General features: G+C 35.5%; 1 protein-coding gene across 3 annotated transcripts in view; it reads right to left on the reverse strand.

Annotated features, from left to right (window-relative positions):
• KIDINS220 (kinase D interacting substrate 220) overlaps positions 1-24,891 on the reverse strand; it is a 71,200-nt gene that overhangs the window by 40,352 nt on the left and 5,957 nt on the right. For all 3 annotated transcript variants that reach the window (XM_032185353.1, XM_032185352.1, XM_032185351.1), the window contains exons 2-21: positions 23,983-24,130; positions 20,028-20,126; positions 18,457-18,555; positions 16,956-17,054; positions 15,940-16,041; positions 15,345-15,443; positions 14,422-14,619; positions 13,089-13,187; positions 12,283-12,381; positions 11,409-11,507; positions 9,936-10,113; positions 9,154-9,318; positions 8,115-8,294; positions 7,616-7,781; positions 6,575-6,726; positions 4,003-4,292; positions 2,407-2,547; positions 1,530-1,773; positions 1,280-1,368; positions 819-963 (exon numbers count right to left, since the gene is read on the reverse strand). In XM_032185353.1, the coding sequence (XP_032041244.1) occupies positions 819-963; positions 1,280-1,368; positions 1,530-1,773; positions 2,407-2,547; positions 4,003-4,292; positions 6,575-6,726; positions 7,616-7,781; positions 8,115-8,294; positions 9,154-9,318; positions 9,936-10,113; positions 11,409-11,507; positions 12,283-12,381; positions 13,089-13,187; positions 14,422-14,619; positions 15,345-15,443; positions 15,940-16,041; positions 16,956-17,054; positions 18,457-18,555; positions 20,028-20,126; positions 23,983-24,090 (2,851 nt within the window). In that variant the 5' untranslated portion in view covers positions 24,091-24,130. The remainder of the gene's footprint in view (positions 1-818; positions 964-1,279; positions 1,369-1,529; positions 1,774-2,406; positions 2,548-4,002; positions 4,293-6,574; positions 6,727-7,615; positions 7,782-8,114; positions 8,295-9,153; positions 9,319-9,935; positions 10,114-11,408; positions 11,508-12,282; positions 12,382-13,088; positions 13,188-14,421; positions 14,620-15,344; positions 15,444-15,939; positions 16,042-16,955; positions 17,055-18,456; positions 18,556-20,027; positions 20,127-23,982; positions 24,131-24,891) is intronic.

Below are 24,891 nucleotides of genomic sequence, written 5' to 3' on the forward strand. Positions count from 1 at the left end.
TGAGGTCCTTTACCATAAGACCAGGTACTCAGATTAAAAGAGTTGAAATGGCATAAAAACCAAGTAAACTATTTTATTCCAGGTAAGAGTTTTACAGCAGAGGAGCTGGAGACAGTAGGATTAATATAGTATTTCAAGACCCCCTCTGAAATGAAGCATAGGAATCTGTAACTAGATTCAGTGTTACAGAAGAGCTCAAAGGTACAGCAGTTCACCCTAGAACACCACTGATATCTCAGGGGCCAGCTACAATTGCATGTAAGATTAGATACAGAGAAAAGAACAAAACAAAGGCAAACATATGTGCAGTAAATGTAACATTTTTTCTCTCAGCTATTTCAAATCTTGAGAGTGCTACCTGTGCTTTCACAAAACTCAGCTCTAAGTAGAAGAATAACTGTTTACTGTCTGCTCAATTATTATGCTACTTAATTTTATGAGCTATGAAGTTTGCTTACCAGGGGCAAAATGTTCTTCTGAATTAACCTACCTGTTTGGATCCTATCCTATCTAATGAACATAACCTAATATACTAAATATGCAAGTTAAATAGTATTAAAACGTTTTGAAGTATTAAGCACAATACACCTGATAGATCTGTGTATCCCTTACATTTTCCAATTAATCTTAGAAATCATTAATATTATTTGTTTCGCTAGTGTGAACAAAGCAAATTTTCTACAAGGGTCTACATCCTAATCAAACATTCAGAACACAAAGCCTGGAACACCGAAAAAGTCAAAATTTGATCCTTTATAAAAAGCTGATACTGGCTTTCACAACAAAATAAAATAAAAAAAAAAATGGGCCACACTTACCTGTCACTGAAACTATATTTAGTAATCTTCTCATGGTCTGAGGACTGATGTCACTGAACCAATCCTCTGTAACCAAAAGCTTGGTCAAATCAAAAGACATTTGGCGGGTAATGGTACGTTGCATCTGGCGTCTTCGGTAAGTATCCTTACAGAAAAAAGGAATTCCAATCAGTATCAAGAACTTCTATGTACTCTAAATTAACTAAATTTTACTTGATAATAAAGTTAAAACCTTTCTAAATATATATCTGTGATATCTATATAGATCCTCTTTGGGGCAGCATCAGTCTACTGATTTAAAAATATGCTTTTCCTACATGGATCACACTTAGTAATTTCACAGGAATGGTTTGATAAGTCTTCAAAGTTGACACCAGTAAGTACATTAAAGAGGGGAAGAAAAAAAAAAAAAAAAAAAGAAGTATTGCTAGTATTAGACATTTTAGTATAAAATCTCTCACCCGCCTATTGAGAGCAGTTTTGCTACCAAGTTTGGTCATCTCTCCAAGGCTATTCTGAGAAACTCTTCTGTCAACTTCTTCATGCAACCCTGTTGGGGGTGAGAAGAAAGGGATTTTCTCCATTCACATAAATTTGACTGAAGTGTGAAATAATGTTAATGATCTAACAATTTTGTAAATAGTTTGTTCCAGAAAACAGATTTTATCACTGGTTCTGTAACTTTCGTACCATCCTCCTGAGTAACTTTACCTGCATTATCTGTATAAGGAACATCTCCATTGGTTGTTGAAGCTACCATCAGCTTTTTCGCATTACTGAGCCCTCGGCTATTTAGAAAAACAGGCAAATGAACTATGTTTCGCATGTAATCATGTCCATTTATGTTTGAATCCCGTAGAACACTGTTGAGATTCTGGTTAATAGCCTTTATTATGATGTGTGGGTCACTCGCAAAAATAGCAATAAATGGGCCTTTTGAAAACAAGACTCGCACCTGTATGAAAGGAGACAGTAAGCCTTGTTAGTAACTGTGGGTCATTTGAACATCTGACTCAACATCTTATATTCACTCTGTCCGAGTTATGAACTTGAAAGGGCAAAGGATGCAGACAGGTATCTCATATTGGAAAAACTGACATCTACCGTTAGGTACTTGTACAGAATTAGAAATAAACATCCTTAACACATTAGCAAAAGTACTTAAAGTAGAAGTCATTACCAAGAAAATATTAGGGGTGGATGTCATAGGCCCCCTCCGTCCCCCCCAAATATTTAGCATTTAAGTATTTTTCACCTGAAGTACACTGAAAGTATGTCAAATCGCTCCAAACAATGTAAGTTTGTTTCAATGGGATATTAATTTTCAATAATTTACACCTGTTGATTTCAAAACATTTAACAAATTAACATGTCTAGTGCTACTACGATTTAATTTTCGACTTCTGAAAGCCATTGCTCTTTGCTCTTAGTGTTACAGCTGTGCCAGCATACAGAAGTGTGGAAAAAAAAGACTAATACAACACAAACTCTATATATGTGCTTTCCATCTGCAGAAAATACATAATAGCTGGCTGCACCTGAGTATATCTATGGAAGAGATAAATAGAGAGATAGTGGTCTAACTCACAGTATCGAGCATCTGTAAGACTTTGTCCTGTTCACAAGCATCCAATCCATCAATAATTACAACAAGCCTTGTCTGATTTTGAGTGAAGCCGTCAATAGTTTTTGCCATTTTGGCCATTAGCTCTACTTCACATTTCAAAACCTAAAAAGAAAAAAAAAAAAAAAAAGAAAAAGCAAAGATCATCCTTATAATACTTGAATCTCATAAAAATGCATACGATTCCTTTTGCAGATTGCTAATTGCCACAAAAATACTTCAGTAAGATTACAAAAATTAATGCTTAAAAATACTGATCTCCCCCTAGAAGTGCAATTGTCCTAAAATACAACTTCCAAACTTTTTTTATTTGCACAGAAATGTACAGAACAGCATATTCTACCTTATCAGATTATCCATAAATTAAAATGTCATTTTTATTTAAACTAATATTTATGCAACGTAAATCAATTTTCCAGAGTAAGCAAAAGATTACTTGTAGTTTCAGCTACCCCCCCCCCAAATTGCTTTGTATAGTAAGTACAATAAAATCAATAAAATCTTCTATCTGCCTTCCATCCAAGCTAACTGTACTATTACACTCAGGTTCAGTCACTCCTATTCAGAATATATATAATATTAAGGTGGTTTTTTTTTTCTCTTTTTCCCTAATGTTTTGAACATCAAGTTAGACATGTAACAACTAGCCCTAATACAGAAACAAATACGGAATTCATCTGCTTTTATTTTAGCAGCTACCAGCTAGACACTTTTATCTATTCTCTCCTAGCTTTTTAATGTGTGCATTCAAGATAAAGAGATGTTATACGAGTAACTCTCCAGAAATGCCCATTTCTCTCCTTGAATTGCCAAGGGCAAGCCTAACTTTTAGATGTCTGAAGCAATGCAAGATGAATACAATTCAAAAAGAAAATCCCCAATTCTCAGGAAGCACAGTAGCAGTACACAGATGTGATCATCTGTGCTACACAAAGATTCACACAATACATTGTTATACAATACCTTATCTGTGATCTATGGGGTTAACCATCAGGATACTGAAACTTATTTTCAAATAGGAGCACGCAGGATATTTTATGACAGTCTGATGGATACAGTTTAGATGCAACCCAGCAAAACAATATTATTTTCTAGCATTTGTCCTGAAATAGATGACCCATTTTGGAATGAATGTTCTTGCAGTGCTACCATTCCCTTCTTGGTACAGAGGTCCTGTAGCCAGCCAGCCAATTAGGCTGGGCTTTTCAAGCCTATTCAACTTCAGAATATTTAAGAAGTTATTCTTTCTAATTTTAAAATCAAAAGTTAACTTTTATTAAATACCCATCATTTACAACAGTTGTTTTCATAATACTTTCCTCCTGAAAACATAATCCAAATTTGCCCACTCAGCTGGGAACGTTAAATCACCTAAGATCACTAACATTAGATCATTTAGTTTAATAACAATTGGAACAGAAGTGTTCCTTCCTAAAAAAAGGCTCATTCTAACATTGAGAAATTTGACGTGATGCAATTAACGGTACCCCATCTTAAGAAGGCTACAGGTTTGGGGGTTTGTTTCACTTCTTTTAATGGTTAATTCATATATATGCTTACCTTCATGAATCCCTCACTTTTCAACTTGTGAAGCTTGGAGGCAGCATTATGAAGACGTTTTCTTTGAGAATTCAAAACTGAATCCATCACTTGCCACCACGTGCGACAATTCAAGATAAAAGCCAAACCAACAACACATGTAACTGTTATAAGAATAACGTTCACAGTCATGTTGGTTGGTTCTACGTTAAAAATTGCCAGCAGGGCAATTGCAGAAACAACACAAGACAATATGAACAGGAAAATCACAAAGGATGGGAGACAGCATGTTTTCTTCCATTTCTTTTTACCTAGGGGGAAAAAAAAAACAAAAACTGTTGTTAAAATGAATGTAAAATGTCATTACAGCTGAATTTAACGTATATTAACTTGCATACCTTTCATAAAACAGCAATTTGCACAAAAGATTACTGCAGCATTACTATCCACTTACAAACATGAAAAAACACACCTAAATTTGCCAAAATTATGGGAAATCATAAAGCAGTTATTTCTTTAATCTTCAGTTTATTTCCATTGCTTCAAGAAATCTACACTGGATATAAATTATCATTATTAAGTAGATTTCACATTGGTGAAATCACCCCTTTTATGACATCTCTCAGTAACATTTATTTATGTAAGCAAATTCTAGGCAAACAGCGTGGTAACTACCTGGTTTGAAATAGAAATATGATACTTCGAAAATCTAATAATAATAGTGCCACTGGAGAACTAACTCAAACTATCAAGATACAATCTGAGATTGTAGCCCCAGGGCTACCTTTTCTTGCATGTTAACACACACCCAAACAACAGAATATGGCAGTACGTTAAGGATTAGACAGATCAGAAGAGCCTTGGAGTATAAACAACCTGGCTTCCACAGGACTGGTGAGGAAGAGACAAAATATTGCAGTTAGAGGGTTAGCAGAGCTAATGCAATGATCCAAGCACAAGGCTGGTTGTTTTAACCAAGGCAACTGCTTCTGCCTATGGGATTTCTACAAGCAGAGAAATTCAACACTTATCAGAATAACAGAACAATCTAATGTAAAATGATTAAAGCTAAAAAAAAAATAAAACAATATTTGAACTGGAATGAAAAAAATGCTACAGTAAAAGAATACCAAATCATGCATGATATTCTAGACCAGGGTTTAAGCTGGAAAAATCTTCCACACTGCTGACATGACAGACTGGTTTGTAACACAGGGGAAAGCAACAGAAATGCATCACAACAAGAGTGAAGGGCAAAAAAGGGAAGAATAACAGCTCAGTTATAATTACATTCACTTCTAGACATCTTTAATGCAAGTCTTCTCTAAATAGAGACACAAAAATGGATTAGAGACTTATAAATCAATGAAATGGCTATAGAATATGTTTATCTGTGAGTGAGACAGAACACAAGTTAAACCTGCAGAAAATAACAAATAAACCCATGTGGAATTTCTATGAACTTCTATGGACAAGAAACCTGTGAAAATCTAGAGATAAGGAGAGGATGTTGCAATATCATCAAACAGAATTAGGAAGAGCACAGGAAAGCAACAGAGTCAAGGAATACAAGACAAAGGTAAGATTACAGATGAATGGGAAAGGGTATTTACTGCAGATAATCACAAGAAGCCAGCACCATGGTGCCATTCATTGAGTCAAATCCTGTTTTGGGAAAAATTACAGCATCATAGAAGCTATTTCAATTAAGTTCCAGAGAAAAACTGCAGAACGTCTAACATGGAAATAATAGTGAAAAAAATCCAGATACTGCATTCATAAAGAACATACAGTGAATTTGAGAACGAATAACAAAGAACAAGTTGTGTTCAGTAAACAGAATGCTTTTTTCTACCCTCCAGGCATGAGAAACTAAACGTTTCATTTTGCGAGAGAAGACCACATCTCATAGATTTCTCAATATGTGGTCAAGACCAAATCTAAATGAGGAATAACTGACTGAAGCCGAACTCAGCAGAAATACACCTTCTATGAACTGAAAACTCAAGAACTCTCCTTTCTTCACAGTATCATATGCTGCTCTGTATATGTTTGTTTTTTTTTTTTGTAATCTGCAGATAGAACAGTACACAAAAGTTTCTTCCATTTGGATTAAGTAGAAATACTTCATCCCATCTTAGTAACACACATAAACGTTTATGATTTTGGGCCAATACATTCAAAACATTTATGATTTCCAATAATAAATAGTGATTAAAAAAGCTCTGAATAAACAGAAATTTATGTTAGATAAAAGCATGCTTTTGTGTCCTGCTAACTCAGAAACAACTACTTAATTGCTACAGAAAACACTGCCACATCTAAGAGGATGCAATATAAACGCACATTCCAATTGTCACATATGATAACTGTATTTCACAAGAGATCCCTTTTGGGATTAATAAAATCAGGGTAAGCAAATAAAATAGGGCATTTTTCTCTGCAAAACAACAGAAGAAGAGTTTCCCCTTCTGTATGAATTTCTGCATGACTACAACAGTTTCTAAAACGTCCTTATAACGTGAGAAACAGAACCCATAGTAACAGTGCATTCAAATGGTATAATCAGAAATGTCATTCAGGTAATAAAAACCTTGTGTATCTTCTGTCTTGAAAACTCGAAATAGCCTTGTTGCTAAGAAACCAAATTCCCTTTCACATGCATCAGAGAGGGTAGCAATCATCTCAGCCAATGAAGTTTCTCCACCTACACTGGACAGTCTATTGTAGTCCGTAAACAAAAATCTGAAAGAGAAAAATACACATTGTATGCTTTGGAACGCTTTAAGCATTTTGGGGCAACCAAAGCAAAAATCCTTCTACATATCTGCAACTGAAAGGTTTTTTGTTGTTGTTGTTTTGTTTTGTTTTTTTCCCATTTTGGTTTGTATTTTCTTCTGAAGTGGGGAAACAGCTAAAATACTTCAAAAAATCTCTACATGAAATTGCATATTTATTCATTTTTTAACCTATTTCTTCTCCTGTTATCAACTTCTTCATCCCACTTCCTCTTCCAAAAATTGATTTATTCGATAAGTAGAATCAACTGCATCAATAATGGCACTCCAAACAGCAACAAGAATGTCTTTACGATCCCAAATCATATTGGAAAGTATTTTTAAAACTGCATTCTAAGGTATCTCCAAATATTCATGGAGGAACAAAAAACATACAGAAGAACAAGTCACATAAAATATCATATCTAAATGATAGGAGTAAACAGCCCCACAAAACACATGATCTAAATTTTTCTTGCTTTTCGGTAATAAGGAAGCTCTGAACAGTCTTGATGCTCTGCTTCTTACAGGGGTGAAAAACACCACAAAAGCCTTTACAGCAGTTATCAGCAGACCATCAGTTACCATATTAACTACTTATTTTGTCTTTTACAAATTTGTCACAAAACAAAAAAACAAACTAAAAAGCAGTAACTTTGGCAGGAAGTTCTTCTTGAAATAATTGCCATCTATTTCACACTGAAGAATTTAACTGCATAAACTTCTACGGCTACTGTTCTCCAAACAGGAATCTTAGCAGTTTTTCATAGGAAGATAAATGCACGTTAAAATGTACAGTCTGAAAAGTATCAGAGCGAACCTGAATTATTCAAGAATAAATAAGTGAAATAACCAACCTCACGGGTAAAGCTTTAGTGGTTTGCTCTGGTAACTCTGGTGGGTTCACAAACATGAGCTTGAGAAGCAACTCTAAGTATCCAATATGTCTTGCCAACCTTGCACTTAGCACCCAGGCCCAGTTCCAGCTCTCACCTTCCCTTCGGCCACCAAAATAAATTACAGCTGAAATAAAACGTTTATATGTCAGTCAAAATCCACAACTGAATGAATCAGAAAGCTTACACAGATAAGGCATGGATTTGAATGAAGCTGTAAGTTATTACTAAAAATGAGAAAGCTAAGAGCAACACAGTGAACTTAATATACAAAGGTTTTTTGTTCTCAAGAATGCCTTCTTATTTACATGCAGAACACAAGAAAAGAGCAGAGGTCTCATTTTCTATGAAAACGCTTCATATTTTTTCTGAAACACAAAGCATGTCTACAAAATAATACTGGATTCTAGAAACAGATATTAATCAGAAGCCATCAGAACTTCATATAAAACACACTTACTAAAGAAAATGTAGAGTACTGCTAATAAGCTGAGTGACACTGCTATTCCCAGCTTTGCATCCACTGTGAAAGCAAGCAATAAACCCAAGCCTCCGCACAGCAGAAGTGTGAGGAATACAATAAGCCAGGAGAACTGAAATAGAGGTTCAATCTGCTGTCCTGCAAAAGTCTTCATTTCATCTAAAAGACAAAGATGAATTAATGTTAAATCATTTTAGAACAGAAGTTCTCAACTTCTAAAGTTCTCAAGAAATTTAGAACCACTTAAATACATAATTCTTGCACTGTTTGCTACAGATCTTCTACTTTTAAATGCTTGCTAAAGATATTTCCTTTTTCTCCTTCAGAAGTTTAAAACATTTTTATGACACAAAGAAAAAGCAATCTGCCATAACACTAAAAAAATCATTCCTGAAATCATTGGATGTAACAGTAAAATTTAATCCTATTGTAAAAACACCTGTTTGTCGATGCACGTTTGCTCAAACAGGAATTGTTTAAGAAACTTATTTAGGATCTATTGAATAAGAAATACTAAATGCACAATCCAGATGAATAAGGAGCAGGAACAAAATGCTGAAGAAGTGTTCTCAAAACATAGGAGTTAACAATAAACATCATGCTCAAAAATGAAAAGTGCATACAGCACTTTGCTTACAACATGGAACACGATGTGAACAAAAAGAACAGACTTCATTTTAACTAATATGGAAGCTTTTAAAACATAGAAATCACAGAAAATAGGAAACATCAAGATGATTGAAAGCATTTTGAATTAAGTATCTCAGAAAAATATCCTTTGTTCAAGAATGCCTAAACTGTGCAACTCCTCTGTAATGTCTTAACATGCTACAACTGAATAAGGCAAACTACAGATGAACTGATGAATTTTTCTGATACTAAAATTTGTATGTTTTATTACAGAAACAGATACAGCACTACATGAACCAACAGCTGTTGCAAAAGAAACTCAACTCCCATGTGATGATTTCCATAGATGAACTTGAACCTACACAGATAAGGCTATATCAATTTTTACCTTCCAATTTCTTGAGCAAGAAAGATTTTCCACTTCCCCACTGAGCATACAAGCCTACACAGATCGGTGGCTGCATGGTCGGTTCACTGAGAATATCAGCCAAAGCACTGCTGTACAGATCATAACCCAGCATATCACCATCAGATTCCGTGGGAGACAAGTGTCCTGTAACAGGAATACTACGTTACAGAGCTTTGTTTTATGAAATCTTGTCGCTACAACAATTTTCACACACAAAATCATGATAGGTTTACCTGTATTTGTATACATATTCCTCCCATATATTATTATAGTGCTATTAACACTGTGTTATTATTGGTACATTTTTGTTCCAAGGAATGTTAATCATCCCTATACATGTTACATAATCGAAACTATTACATTTTACCACAGAAGACTCAAACAAAATCCCAGGTCACAGAAAATGAAATCATTCTCACATAAGCAAGATCTAAATAATAAAAAAAAACAACTATCAACAGAATTTGCACAGCATCCGAACTCAAAAGGCAAATTTCAAAAAGAAAATGAATTTGACCTTTTTATGGATTTCAGAATGATATTTTTCTGCCTTTTTTTTTTTTTTTTTTTTTTTTTAAGATCTCATTAATCACAACATTAAAAAATGAACTTACTAGTTATCAATACAGAATTGAATTAACTGGATTCTCAATACACACGTGATTGAAAATAACAGGAAATTATTCAGATCACCAATAAAAAGCTCAAATTTTCTTCAGGATAAATTTAGATCTGAGGAAAAGATAAATACTTTTACTTACTGGCACCAAATATCTGTGTTAAAATACTCTTCTGGTGGCTACAGTCAATATTGTACGGAGTTTCTCCTGCTTTGTTGGGTCTATAAAGCAATCTACCATCTTTTGGATTTCGTAAGAGTAGTTCAGCAAGTTTACGGCTTCTTCCCCGAATGGCAATATGCAGCGGAGTATCTCCTTTCTGCAATTTAGTGAAGAAGTAGTAATATCAAACATGAACTCATAAGATGTAAAGACCGTATCACAGAATCACAATATCACTTACATTGGAAAAGACCTTCAAGATTATCAAGTCCAATCATCAACCTGACCTGAGTCCCATCACACAGCAAATATGTTCCACATGCCTTCAGATGCATTATTTATTTGAAATGCATCTTAAGGAACTCTCAACAGTATTAAAAACTTACAGCAAACATTTTTTCCCCTCAAACAGACATTATAAAAGTTTAAAAAAAAATGTGGAAAGGTATAGGCTCTTATCACACTAAAGTTAAGTCACTATCTTCTTAAACATTTATAAAAAAATATAAGGTTCACAGAAACGGTAGTATTTATTTAGACAAAAATTCAGAGACTTCTGCTCAGACATCTCTAAAAAGCTTTCTGGTAAAAGTTTCCTTATTACACCAACTCAAAAGCATTACTTATTTGCCTTCAGTATATGATAGTTCTAAGAGGTTACAACAGTAAAAAAATAAGCATTCATGCATTGAAGAGATTTAGTAAAGTAGGCAATGCACAAGAGGGACAAAAGCAATTGTTGGTCCTGGCATTGCTTAGTTTAATGACTATTAATCAAAAATAAATATGAGTGACAATTAACATAACCCATCTCTGTACTCTTTTTTGAGCATATTAAGAATTGTTATTTCATATCTGAAATTCTCATTCAAAACATGTAATTTTTTCTTGCCATATCACAGAATCACAGAATTTCTAGGTTAGAAGAGACCATATGACTGAAAGCATCCTATTACAAAGAAAAAAATGAAAATACTAATGATGGGAATAAACTTAAGTATTCTAATCTTTTCAACTATTAAGCACAGGGAAGACTAAGCCCTTATTGCCATATAACAATTAACTCAAGAAGTAAGGCACAGACACTTTGGTATTGATGAAGCATGAGTTACCTCTAATCAAGTACATAAATACTTGAACAACGAACAACGAAGTTTAAATTTTGGCATCAAAACATGTGCTAGCAACAAAAAGGCATCTGATCCAAGCAAAAAAAAAAAGCCATTAACCAGTTCAATGACTGAAGCCATATAAGCATATAAATGGAACAATAAGCAGGGTTAGCTTCAGTCTTTGTTCTGTGTCATTCCTAAATAATACTTTAAAAAAGAATGCTCATCTACCTTTTTCAAAGTTGATCTTCATGTTTTAATCTCGATAGCTCGCAATAAAATTTTGTTGCTAAACTAAAATGATTAAACATTCTAAAGTAAATGTGCAAATATTCTTTACCTTGTCTAGAGCAGAGACTTTAGCTCCTTTGTCCAGAAGAAGCTCTACTATTTCAATATTTCTCATCTTGGTTGCCTTGATAAGTGGTGTTTCTCCATCCTAAAAGGAAAAAGCCAGCCTAATTAAAAATGAAATGCAAAAATACACCCCCCAAAACAAACAAACAAACAAAAAAAGCCCTTTCCTGTATACTCAAAACCAAGCAAAAACCAGTGACAGTGTAACAAATTAAATTCTAAGCTTTTAAGAGAACTTTTTAGCTATGTATGTTTGTATGTGGGTAACAACACTTCAGCGTACCTGTTCTTAAAAAGAGCACCGCAGAAACTATTATGGATTGATCTAAATCACAGCACAAAATGCAAGTGCAAAATAAGTTTCTGTTAGTAAGTGTCAAAGATAGAAAGAGTGGATTCAGATATAATAAAAGATATTTGAAAAGAGACTCAGGCATGGAAGAGTTAATTCACTGCTATACACACTACACCCTCTGTTTTTTGGATTCCTGTACAATGCAAGAAATAGCAATCTTAATCAAATGTAGTAATATCAGAAACCTGTTTCCTCACTTTCCAGTAGCAGCTGCTCTGCTATTGCTAGTGTCAGTGTTGTTGAGGTAAAGTATCCAAAAGATTTCCTCTTATGAAGTTTCAATAAGAAGAGACGTTTATCAACAGTGGACATTAACATAATGAAACACCTCTGTTCCACAACACAGAATTATTTTAAAAAACAAAACTAAAACAGCATGCAAGGTATTCACACTTGACAAAAAAAAATGAATTTGGTAATGTGATGCTAAGATCACGTAGGAGCTGGGAAAACAACAGATGTTAAACAAAGCAAATCACGTCCTCTAAATTCTAATACTTACTTTTGTACATGTTTCAGTATCAGGGTTGCATTGCAAGATGTCCCTCACCATCGTAGCATTTCCTTTCTCAACAGCCCAATATAAAGCAGTTTTATTATCCTGAAAAAGTATTACATGTTAGTAGCACTTAAATTTAATTGGACTGATTTCAAAACCTGCATATAAAATGCAATCATATTGAAAACAGCAGACAAATCAGCAAGTTTTAGCACAATTCAGGGCAAAGGGAAACACTACCTGGTTTGGGAAACTCTAACTGGTACACCAGTGGAAGTTGGTGTGGAAATCTGGCAATAAAGTGCAAATCCACTGACAATACCATTCAGTGCAAGCAAATTTATTAGAGAGAAAACCAACCAAGCATAGCGACAGAACTAGCTAAACACCACTGACAACAGATATAACCTAAGGGGTATCATATATTAACATAATACCACTATTTAAAAAATAGTGAGTATTAAAATATTAAATTGCTTATTTAATGCATTTCACCATTTTATATCTCTTCAGAAGCACTGGTGAAATAAGTTCAGCGTTCTTTGCTTTTCAATCAATATATAGAATAACTGAAGAAAATGCTGCTTAGCATATCATTACAGTTACATACACCTTACAGCTTAAAGATACCATAGAACATGTCACGTTCCATTGCAGTTTTTCATGTTTGACAGGAATCTGAGTTCCCCACAGAGTAGAATTTGAGGAAGTTTTTAAAGCACTGTTTTTAGAAACATGATATAGTTATTTGATAGCCAAATTCACATTGCATTCAAGAACTATGCTAACGTTTACACTGCTGTACTTACCTGACCTCTAATGTCTATATCAGCATACTTATGGAGCAGGGCCCTCACAATTTCAACATGACCACCTCTAACAGCCCCAATCAGTACCGTGTCTCCACTCTGGAAGAAAAAAAAAAAAAAAAAAAAAAAAAAAAAAAAAAAAAAAAAAAACAAAAAGTGTTACAGAATATAGAAGACAAATTAAGACTCTGGCAAAAAGAAAAAAAAGTATATGTAAGAAACAATTCTGGACTCTTGGACTCCCCTCCCTATCCTCCCAAAGAGAGGAGATATAAATCAATGGGCAAAACAAACACCAACAATAGATAGATCCACATCTTAAAGAGCATTGTGTGTGTAGATTATACTGCTATCCTGTTTACACACTCTATGTCGTTAGAATGAAAAAAGTTTTTGTCACATGCAACACTGCAGCTTGGCATGAAACCATCTAAGAAATGCACAAAGCCAATGTGAAATATGGGAAAATGCATCCACAAGTCCTTTTAAAATTACACAGAAAACATTAGGAGGTCTTCCTCACATCTCTGCAACTCCCAAGGAATTCAGTTTAGGACTGGACTTAGGTTTGGAACACTTCTAAACCACCCTATAACTGCCCTGAAATATACTGATCTTAACAGAGGCACATAAGCTTAGCTGTCTAAGCTCCTTTTACAACCTAGGCTGAAGGACTCAGCCTGCCCCTGCCACTTCAGATAAAAATGAGCATCAAGGCAGGCAGTTCAAGGTACCTCTGCAAAAGCAACTGAATAAAGCACTGTGTGGCTAGCTAATGATTCATGCTCTGGTCACTCAGAGGTACACAGTGCACCTTTAACAGCTCCCATTACGTGTCTTAATCTGAATCAGAGTTGAATTATCCCTTTCTACGTGCAGGTTTCCTAATAAGTTTAAATGGTAAAAGATGAAAGTAGACACTGAATGAAACATTATTTGTTATGGCATCCACTGATTTACAATTTTAGCAGCACTACCACATGTATTAATACACCAAAAAATGCCCCAAAGCTGCAAGTCAATTCAGTATGAGTCTTATGTTACAAACCCAACAAATATACAACAATATTGTAAATTTCCATATGGCATTTCAATTCAAGAAAAAGAGTTTAAAAGAACTCTTAAAAGAGAAGAAAGTGATTTTCTGTTTCAGGTTCTTATGACAGCATTTGCCACTTGAAACAATTGCAGTTGTTTGTTGTTTTGGTTGTGTAATGTTGTTTTCTGCCCCTAGGTGGCAGAAAAGTTAGAAGTGTATCTGCAAACCTGCATATACTAGTATTTATTATACACATACGAAAGCCACAATAATAAAACAAGAAAATGTACTCACTCTATCAGGAATGTTCACATAAGTTCCAGCATCAAGAAGATCCTGCACAATTTCAGTATGCCCCTCCTTTGACGCAATCATCAAAGCTGTATTTCCATCCTTATCTGTTAAGTTTACATTTGGGTTCCTTTTCAGTATTTCTTTTACTGAGTCAGTATAGCCACCTTTCACTGCTACAATAAGTGCAGTCATAGAATTCTTTAAACAACAAAAAAAACAATTTTGTTGTACAGTTAGTACAGAAACCATCAGTATATCAGCAGTTTAAATAACAAAAGAACACCCACTGTTGTTACATTTTTAACTGTTATTTCAGATTTACCTTTTAAAGTACACTTGCTATGCTTTCTATTAAAATAAAAGATACTAATACCACAACAGAATATTCTAAATGTGAACAGGAAAGCTGTGATCAATTTATTTTAATTCCTGAATGTCATGTGCACTGTACAGCCACTTTCCTGCCGTATAAGAACTTAATATTAACAGGGCACCTGCATTTGCCAATACTCAAAAGAGGTTTTTTCAAAGAACTTCGGAAATAGATGAATATCAGAAGTTGTCCTACATAATTTTCCACTTATGTTTACTTTATTTTGTTTTGAATCAGCATTTTCAGTTTACCTAGTATCTTACATAAATAAAAAAAAAAGTTTTATTTAAAGATAAGAAAAATATGCAGCTGAAAGCTTAAATAAATCTTAATTTCTGAAAAGGTGTAACAGCCACCATTATTTTCAAAAGATGCCTCGTGTTTCTTTGTAGCTTGCAATTAGCTGGAAACTAACATATTCCAACGTCAACATTTCATCTTGCTCCATGAATTTATTTTTCTTTTTTTGCTATTTATATTACAAAATTAAAACAAGACACAGAGATGTATGTATCCACATTTTATCACTGGAAAATGAGCAGTTACTTACAGCTCCTTCTTGATCAACATCAGCTCCCATTTGCAGCAAGTATTTCACACACTCCAGATGACCTTTCCTAGCTGCCCAAACCAGTGGGGTGGTTCCATACTGCAAAAACATTATTAACATTTTTCCATAACCGCCTCTTTATTTAGTATCTTCTACAATTTAGCATTTGTCCTATACCTTAATGCGTTACTACTACAAAGATAAAATTTGGTCTTAAAAGTTACCATATGCACCTGAAAACCTTTTTTTTTTTTCCTTCGTAGATTCTAGCTGTAAGAATTACTTGTCTACGCAACCTAATGTAGCAAGGCTTTCAACAGCTTAGAAAACAGAAGTATGGTCCACTGAAATAAATGTTCACGGACATCTTAACCACACTAAGGAAAAACCTCTTGCAAGTATAATGACTCAATCTAATACACTAATTCTCATCTCATGAGTAAGATATAACAGCAGGTGTTTTAAAGTCAGGAACTACTTGATATATTTTAACTAAAAATCATTTTAGAATATGACACGCTTAATAACAGAACTCATTGTTACAGTAACTGTACTAAGCATTAAAGAAATTAAGTATTACATAAACATAACTTACTTTATCAGAGCAGTTCACTTTAGCTCCATACTGAAGTAAAAGATGTACTATATCCGAGTGGCCTCGTCCTGCCGCCCAAATAATTGGATAGACACTGTATTGCTTAGAAGAAAAAAAGAACCATATGAAATAAAAGCCATAATTATTTTTTCAAGACCAATATTGATAAAAATGTTCCAAGAGAAGATAAACCCACAGAAGGAAATTAAAAAATTAAAACTAGGCATGTATCAGTAACTGTTGCCTAGTACTTTGGCAAGATAATGGCTACAAAAAGGTCTGCTGCTTTGAAACAATTCTGTGACTCCTTAAACAAGGAGTAAAAATTCATACCCTTACCTTAGTATACATTTGTAATTTAAGTGAGAAACACAACAGGTGCACATTATCCCCTAGTAATCAAGGCTGCAGACTAATTGTATCATGCATACAGAACTTCCACATGCAAAGCAAATTTAATCTGCAATAGGTAAGGTAAGTCACTACTGGTTTTTGTTGTTCAATGTTGCCTCTGACACCAAATTGCTTATACTGTCACCTCTGCTTGCTCAAGTGTCACAATGCGTGTATTTTTACAGAAAGGCTTGTAAAATTAAAAAAAAATCTCAAAATCTTAGCATGGCACAGTCATATGATCTAGCCCATTTGATGACTTATGAAACAAAACAAATTATTGTTTTTAAACTACATACATTAGCTACTCCATAAACTCATACATGCAGAAAAATGGCATTATCTATAGAAGTAGCACTACATACAGTACTTATACCTTCTCTTGCTGATTTGAATCTTACTAAGAGGTATGCATTCAATTATTCTCATTAAAAAACACTGGCTATGAAAGAATTAAAGCAACCACTTGCACGAATAAAACACAATGGTTAGTGTAGTACTGCCAAAAATGCTAAAAGTTTAGTCAACATAGGATTAGCATAGGATTCATGATTTTAAACATTTTGTCAGGAGAGGGAAGAGAGGTCATGGGTTTTGTTTGTTTTTCCAGAAAAAACACTTACCATTCCTGTGATGTTTGGATTTGCTCCTTTTTCAAGTAGGAGCTTCGCTACTTCAGTACGGCCTTTATAGGATGCCCACATCAGTGCAGTCCATCCTCCCTGGCAAGCACAATTCAAACAAACAACTTAACTGGAAACTACTCTTTAGAAACCTAATTATTGACTTTTCCTTAATTTGACGTTGTCTCAAGACTGTTTTGCAAGTCCAAAATGTAACAAAGACTGACTACACAGTCTTATAATCCTAATAAATCCACGTGTGGAAGTACTGATTTCCTGCTATATGCAAAGCCTGGAAGAATATCTTATCCTAAATGTTCCTGAGTTCTCCCCGTAAATGCACAATTTCAAGCGCATAAAAATCCAGTAACTAGACAAACCAAAAAGAAAGCATTATCTTAAAACAAAAAGCTAGAATCCAAGTCAATTAACTTTGATGGATTTCTTTTTGATTTGTCTAACAGACACCTACGTGTCCTTCATGAAGTAGCTATGTAAAGACCTCTTTGATAAAGAAGGAAGTCATATGTGCTCTCAAGGGAGTAGTGAGAGCAATTAACTTCAAATTTTAATGGTGCATTCATTTAAGTTTTTAAGCAAGGAAACAAAAGTTTTACATTCTATGGCACCTGACTGATCAGATAACCAAAACTAATTTAAAAAAACAGTATGCCTCTGAACTGTAAGCAGAGTTTTATTTCTCCACAAAAGATCTTTTCAATAGATCTTTGAGGGTTAAAGATCCCTCTCAGACTGACAGAGGCCTAGAAACGTTCTGCTTGCCATGCAGAGATGACCAATGCTACAATGCCATGAAAAAGTTTGACATCACAACACGCCACAGACTTCAAATGCTTCCTTCAATTGAAATCCCACTCTGAAGTCTCCCAGTGGTTTACTATTTAGGCAGAATGAAATGAGTTCTTGGAGGTATCCAACACACTCTTCAATCAAAAGAGAAATCTGTAGCTCTTCAGAGGCATCTAACCTTCATTAGACACATAAGCAATCTCTATAATTCTTTAAGTGGACTAGACTATAGCGTCCACTCTTGCATATTAAAAATGTGGCAAGATGAATGAAATCAAGTCCCAGTATAATGAGAACAAGGACTGCTGTGTCAATACTCACAGTTGTACAGAGAAAAAGTAAATACAAAGAGCTATCTTTTGGGAAAGAGTAACGTGTTTTATGAAAATACTGAAAAAGCAAAAACAAAAAGACACACACACAAGAAAACAAACACTATTCTTCAGTTCAGCTTCCTCCCAAAGCAAATTAAGAGGGAAAAAACAGACTTCAACACTGAAGCAACTATTTCACAACTGTGAAAACAGTATTTAACAGTGTATTTTCCCATTTCAGTGGTACTGAATAGTCAACTGGAGAATAGCATTAAAAAAAGTGATCTATTTTTACAGAACTGAAAGTTGCTAACTCACTGAATTGTTCTTCTCACTAAAAACACGGAGACTTATTTTTACACTAAGACAACACATACCAGATCCCGATGCTCCAAATTGACATTATAATTGAGTAGCTCTGCTACAATAGCTGCATGTCCTTCTTTAGCTGCTGAAATAAGAGCTGTCCAGTTATCCTAAAAAAAAGAGAGATTTAAATGACATTCAATATTTCAGTTCAAATCACTTCGTTTTTCAAGTGTAAATTTGCATGACAGGAAATCCACAGCTCCTTAAGAACTATACTTTTAAAAAATACAAAAAGAAAGCTTATAGGCAACCTGACAGTTTACACCTGAAAATACAGACCAGCAGCCACTGCAAAATCTCTTCTCCTCCACAGTAACCATCACTCTCTGCTCCTCAGTTAAATTTCTTAATTTTTTTTATTTATTTATTTATTTTTACAGAGGAAGCAACACCTACAAATGATTAGATTATAATATCAAGACATTCAGAACAGCTGAGTGGGACTAGACAGTGACTAAGACCAGAAAATGGAGGTGGTCTGTCTCCACGTACAATAGGTGACAGCACTGAAGCTGCTAATACACAGAGGAGTTTGGGTCAGAGCCCTCCTTCTTGAACCTATGACCATTTCAGGAGGATCAGACTTATTTCCATTGCTACAGGTCCAGAAGCCTGGGATAAATTTATTCTTGCATTTTTGCACTCACCTTCCATACACTGCTCAAACCATGTGCAGGTGTGGACTGTTTTTTCACGAGCTGTGTATGTATAAATGCAGCAACAGTTTATATGGTAATTGCTCTTTCTATTCTGTAACGCTTAAAGAAGATGAGAAAGTCTCCAAAAAATGCTCGGCACTCACTGTCACTTTTTTGTTTTTAAATGACAGGTTTTATACCTGATCTTTCCTGGATGTCTATGCTGCTGCAATTAAACTACGTGCAGGATAAATAAATTACCTAGTTTTGAAACAAACAACATCCTTTGTCTGTTTATTGCTCTTCATGGAAATGTATACACTTTTCAAAACTGTTCAACACTTCTGTCCTCTTCACCCTTTCTGAACAACTTGCACCCACAGTCATCCTCTCTGAGGGCAGAAACATGATTCATAAATTTGACACCCTTCTCTAGTTGTCTCTGTTCTCATTTTCACCTGAAATAATCCTTTAACCCAAATTCTCCCTCAATATTTACTGAGGAACACCAAAACCAAACAAAAACAACCCCAACATACTACATCACCACTGCCAGGAGCAAAATCATTCGGGCCTCCCTGTTGATGCAGTTTTTCTCTATTCCACCTACCCTTTTATCTCAAGGATTGCTCATACCATCACAACTCCTTCCTAGTAATAATTTCCCACAAAAAAAATAGCAGCAGCATTCATCAGAGACTCTCCGATATTGCAAGAATCTTAGACATTCCTTTTCTTTACAAGAAATCTAATCTGACGAAGACAGAAACAGGCGATTCTGGATTACTGGATTAAATTTCTCTTATATGTCATCATCTTCCATCATTCCATCTTCCATCTTCCCTATCCCCTCAATGCCCATCTAAACACCCTTACTTTCCTTGACTTGAAATTTATTCTTCCTCTGATGTTAGGTACTTCAACAAAGTGCTTATACGTACCGCATCTTCCAAGTTGCAGTTAGCCCCCTTCTTGAGAAGCTCCTGGACAATTTCTAAATTGCCTTGCTCAGCAGCCAACATGAGGGGAGTCTGGCCATTCTGAAATTGAAGCATCAGGCAAAAGGAGTTCATTAGGAAATTATGCAAGTTGTGCACATACTCTCAAAATAAATTAATAAAAACTATAGAGGAATGTTAAGTTCAGTTTCCAAGTTTTAAATGTCAATGAGAAGCGGTGAAAAGGGTTGTTTTTATAAACTAAATAGTAAACTTGCAATTAAAATCATCCCGTCCCATAACAGATCAAAAAACAACCCGCACATTTCAGACTTTAAAAATAGCTATCAAAAAAATTTCAGGGTTAAAAATATTTTCAGTGTCTCTAACACTACCTGTTACATTTTGACATCTATTTGACATTTATTTAAAAACAAACAAGTAAGACCAGCATAGGAATCAGAATAGCCATTAAAAACATCCACACTGATTCAGAGTAACAATGAGATTTCTTGCTGAAGTCTAGCAAAAAATAGTCAAGTTACATATCAAAAAGATATTTTTTGGTAGTATACCAAATACAAAAACCATTCAATGCTTGTGCAACACAGGTTCTTCACAAGCAGCCTCAACTCAGGGAAGATGAAAGATACAAAAGCCGGTTTACCGGCCTTGAAGGTTCTTTCAAAAGCCAGTTATAATCCATCACCCTCCATCATCCTATTCTGCATCAGAGAACTTCTCTTCAGAGTTATCCACAAACAGAAAACCTTCAGATACAATTGTTCTGCATGATAAAAGCTACGCTTTACTGAATTCTACAGTAAAACTGTTAATCTTAACAAGTTCAATAAATGGATAGTTTTTGCTGACCTACCCTTTGTCTTTTCTCTGTACCATATAAAAAAAAATCAACGTTATCTAGTCTACTAAGAGCATTTGATAAATAATGCAAATGCTACGCTTTGGGAGTTATTTATCAGCAGCTTCCCTGAAAAGAATAAAAAACATCAAAGCAGAACCAGAACAAAGTTCACTAAACTTCATTGGAAGAATTAAAAAAGCATTCTGGGCCATCAGCTATTTTTAATTGGTTTTCACAGAATCTTCCCTATGACATGGCTAACCATTAGCATTATTCACAATATAACCTAGTGGCCAGCAATGAAATTGTTTAACGGGAAAAAGTACACTTTTATAGAAGTTTATGTTGCTATATACATTCAGAAGGGTAACTTAGGTTCCTATTTAGTCTCAACAGGCAGTGGTATTTAAGTCTAGTTATCAAAAAAATAAAGTGTAAATGCTCAAAAAAAAAAATCAGATTAGCTTCCAGTCAGTGTTGAAGGCTCAGAAAGTACTTCAGTATCAAGACTAAAAGAGTAGAAGAAAAGGCACCTTAAAGAAAAGTGCAGACTGCCAGGATTAAAGTGCGTCACACAGGACAAGCATCTACCATCAGCTGTTAAGTAACCAAGGTATCTGGTTCAGGACACGAAAAGCACACAGGAAAAGGAAGACTGAGACTTGCTGTGCTTAACTGAAACGGCTGCCATCAATCCAACAAAACCGTGCACAAAGTGACTGGAACATCCCAGTTTTTCTGGAAAATACAGGCAAGACACTAAAGGCTGGTGACCACGTGGGTAATCCCACCATCAGCCCAGTCACTGCAGCCTGGGAGGTCCTGGCACTTCACAAGCCTTGGCTCACCAGCTATCTCTTTAGACGTGTTCCCCTGGGGCTGGCATTCCTGCTTTGCTATTTTGTTTGTATCCAAGAAAAAGTGGTCTTGGCAAGTCTAAAACTAAAAACAAGAATTGCACTTAAACGCAACTGAATTCCAATGAAGAGCTACCCTTTACAGAAAAGCCCTATTATCGATACATACAAGGAGTGTCCCCTGAAAAAAACACGTATCGTGGAAGTGATGTCTGTAAAAAAAAAAAAAGAAAAAAAAAAGGCACTTACTGAAACCCAGGAGTGTATTTAGTGCCATCACTAGGGGAAGAAATTAGAAGAGCAGGTAAAGGCAGTGGCACTGTTGATAAAGCCAACACAGACTAACTATCTGGTCTGATTTCGGCCATGCTGCTGGCAAGAATTACCATCAGAGGGAAGAGGTCATTCTCCTTCTCAGTTATACATAAACCTCACCACCTGGCACACTGTGTATACTCTGAAATTTTAGAGTTTTTCCATCTCAAATTCTTCAGCAAATGCACACACAGCACGAACGAACAAGCTGACAATGAATGAGAACTGTCTTGAATGAAATCAGAGCTAGTAACTATAGAAAGGCTGAATTCTGTATGGTGTTTTCACATTTATAGGGTAGTTCAGTTTTGACTAATACATCCCATTTGAAAATTTCCACCCCAAAAATATTCTTTCCATCTTACGCATGTTTAAAAAAAAAAAAAAAAAAAAAGGGATCAGAAAGCCAGCCTTCCATACACTACAAGGCAAGGAAAAAACTGCCTGGAATGCCAGACTATGGCTGTCTGGCTGAGACTGTTTCACATGGGGCTAACATCATAGCATCTTCATCAAGCCAGGAAACAGGACATGCCCTCAGCAAGCTCACAGACAGCCCCACACACTACCCTATGTAGTCCATACTCCAGCGGGGCAGGATGCCATTCCCAGGGTATCCAATAAGCTGGAAAAACAGGCTGTCAGCCCTCCTGCGGCTCAACAAAGGCAAATGCAGAGATTTGAGAAAGAAAATAAAAAAAAAGAAGCAACAGTCACAAGATGCAGCAAAGGATACCCTAATAACACACATGGAAAACATTATTAAACAAAGACTGGTTAACCAAGCACTGCAGCATGGTCCTGAGGGGCTGCAGGATCTCCACCCTTGAAGATTTCCAAATTCTGCTTTGCTAAATCCCTGAGCACCATGATCTAACCATGCACTTAGCCCTACAATTAGGAGGCTGAAACCAATGACCTCCAGAGGTTCTTTCTACCCTAGGTTTTTCTACAAATCTTTGATTCTCTGAAGATGCTACCTAAGTCAGAAGGTTTCCAGTACCACAAAACCATTTAGGAAATCAGAACTGAAATAAACACTGATGATACAAGTTGTTTATCTAAACAAAAGTGAAGTCCCGAGGCTAACAAAATAGAAAATCTACTAAAGAAGATGAAAACATTTGCATCATCTAAGCTTATTTTTAAAACACACACAAAAGATATAATAGCACAACAAGATAACCTGAACTGTAATCATCACACAAAACAATGGAAACAATCACTAGCAACAAACATTTGTGTGAACCAAACCTCCTAAAAAACTCCTTGGAAGCCTTAATGGAGTATAATGAAATTAAGTTGTTAATGGTGATACGCTCAAATAAGACTAAATGACACAGCAAAGCAACAACTAACAGTTATCACACCATCCCAGGATTCAAAATAATCCACGTGTCAACTTCTTACTGTCTATCAGAGCTTGCTGGGTAATCCAGGTAGTCATTTCATCCTCCTGGTTACACCTAGACTTCCCTTCTAAACTGGTACCTTTTCATCCAGATGAGCATCTGCTCAGATTACATTTGAAAATACGCCCCTATTTGGATTGTATAACAAAGGTTTTCTTGCCTGGAAACCAGGATTTAGGGGTAGAATTGTTATTATCCCAGGTTTGATCCAAGATGGACAGGAGGAAAAGAAGTACACACAACTGGATCTGTGAACTAAGAAGCAATTCTCAAAGAAAGGGTGGATCCCTACTTTCCAGCTCAGAAGAACACTCAAAAAAAACAATTAGAATGAAGGATATGAGAGTGCTTGCATTGAATATTGCGTGCTCAGTCTGCGCAAAGGTAAGCAAACAGCAGAAAATAAAACTGAAATGCATATATTAAATGACTACTGCAATCTCTCTGATTATTCTTTCCGCAACTAAAAAGCAAAAATATGAAACTGACCTCCACAAAAGCCATCTTACCTCATTTCTCTCATCTACATCCCTGCACTTCTCGAGCAGGGCTTTCAGAGCAGGAACATTTCCTTCTTCTACATAGGTCAACAGACTCTGACTCATCAGGCTTGCCATCTTCGCACAGGATTTGAGACACTTCTATAACAAAGCTTACCTGTATTCCAGAAAAGAAGAAAAAAAACATAAGTAAAGCATCAAGTCCCAATGAGAGTTGTTTCTAATATTAAAATTAACAGATTGTATGTGCCAATATGCCAGCAGCTGGGTGCAAAGCCCCACCATTCTCCCCAATGAAACACTCTGGACATTACACCTAGACTACATTTCAAGTGAATTGTGTTCTTAGTTAGAAAATGTATTCTATTTTAAAGCTGTTTTGAGTGGATTGCACAGTAGCCTTTCATTTGTGTATTTTGTTCTGCACGTACAACTTTAGGGGAATACCTACATACTCCAGAGATGTGTACAAGGTGTTTACGCTAGTTGTTTATAACACAACCCTTATCCTTCAAGTAGATAAGCAGAACATCGAGACAATTCAACACGCTGAAACACAGTGCAAATATCTAAATTACAGCCACGGAGAACTTTGAGGAACACCATTTATTACACGAGTTATCGTCTCCTTTATCCAGCCATGCCTGCATGCGATGGCACGTTGTCAGCTTACTGCTCAAGCTCAGAGTGGCTTCTGTTGACTGCTTGAATGCTTCTTTTGACCTTTAATAGGTAAGACACGGGAAATTGCTCTTGGTTGAGACAGAACACTAGGAACAGTAAGACTTCTTATGAAGCTGTGAGCTAGGAAATTGGAAGAACCAGCAGCATCACTGCACCACATGGACACCCAGAGCTCCAGAAGCTGATTTTATTCATTTTGCATCTCAGTTAAGTTTCCCTGGGTGCAGAACACAT

Source organism: Aythya fuligula, chromosome 3, assembly GCF_009819795.1.
Source record: "Aythya fuligula isolate bAytFul2 chromosome 3, bAytFul2.pri, whole genome shotgun sequence".
NCBI classification, from domain to species: Eukaryota; Metazoa; Chordata; class Aves; order Anseriformes; family Anatidae; genus Aythya; species Aythya fuligula.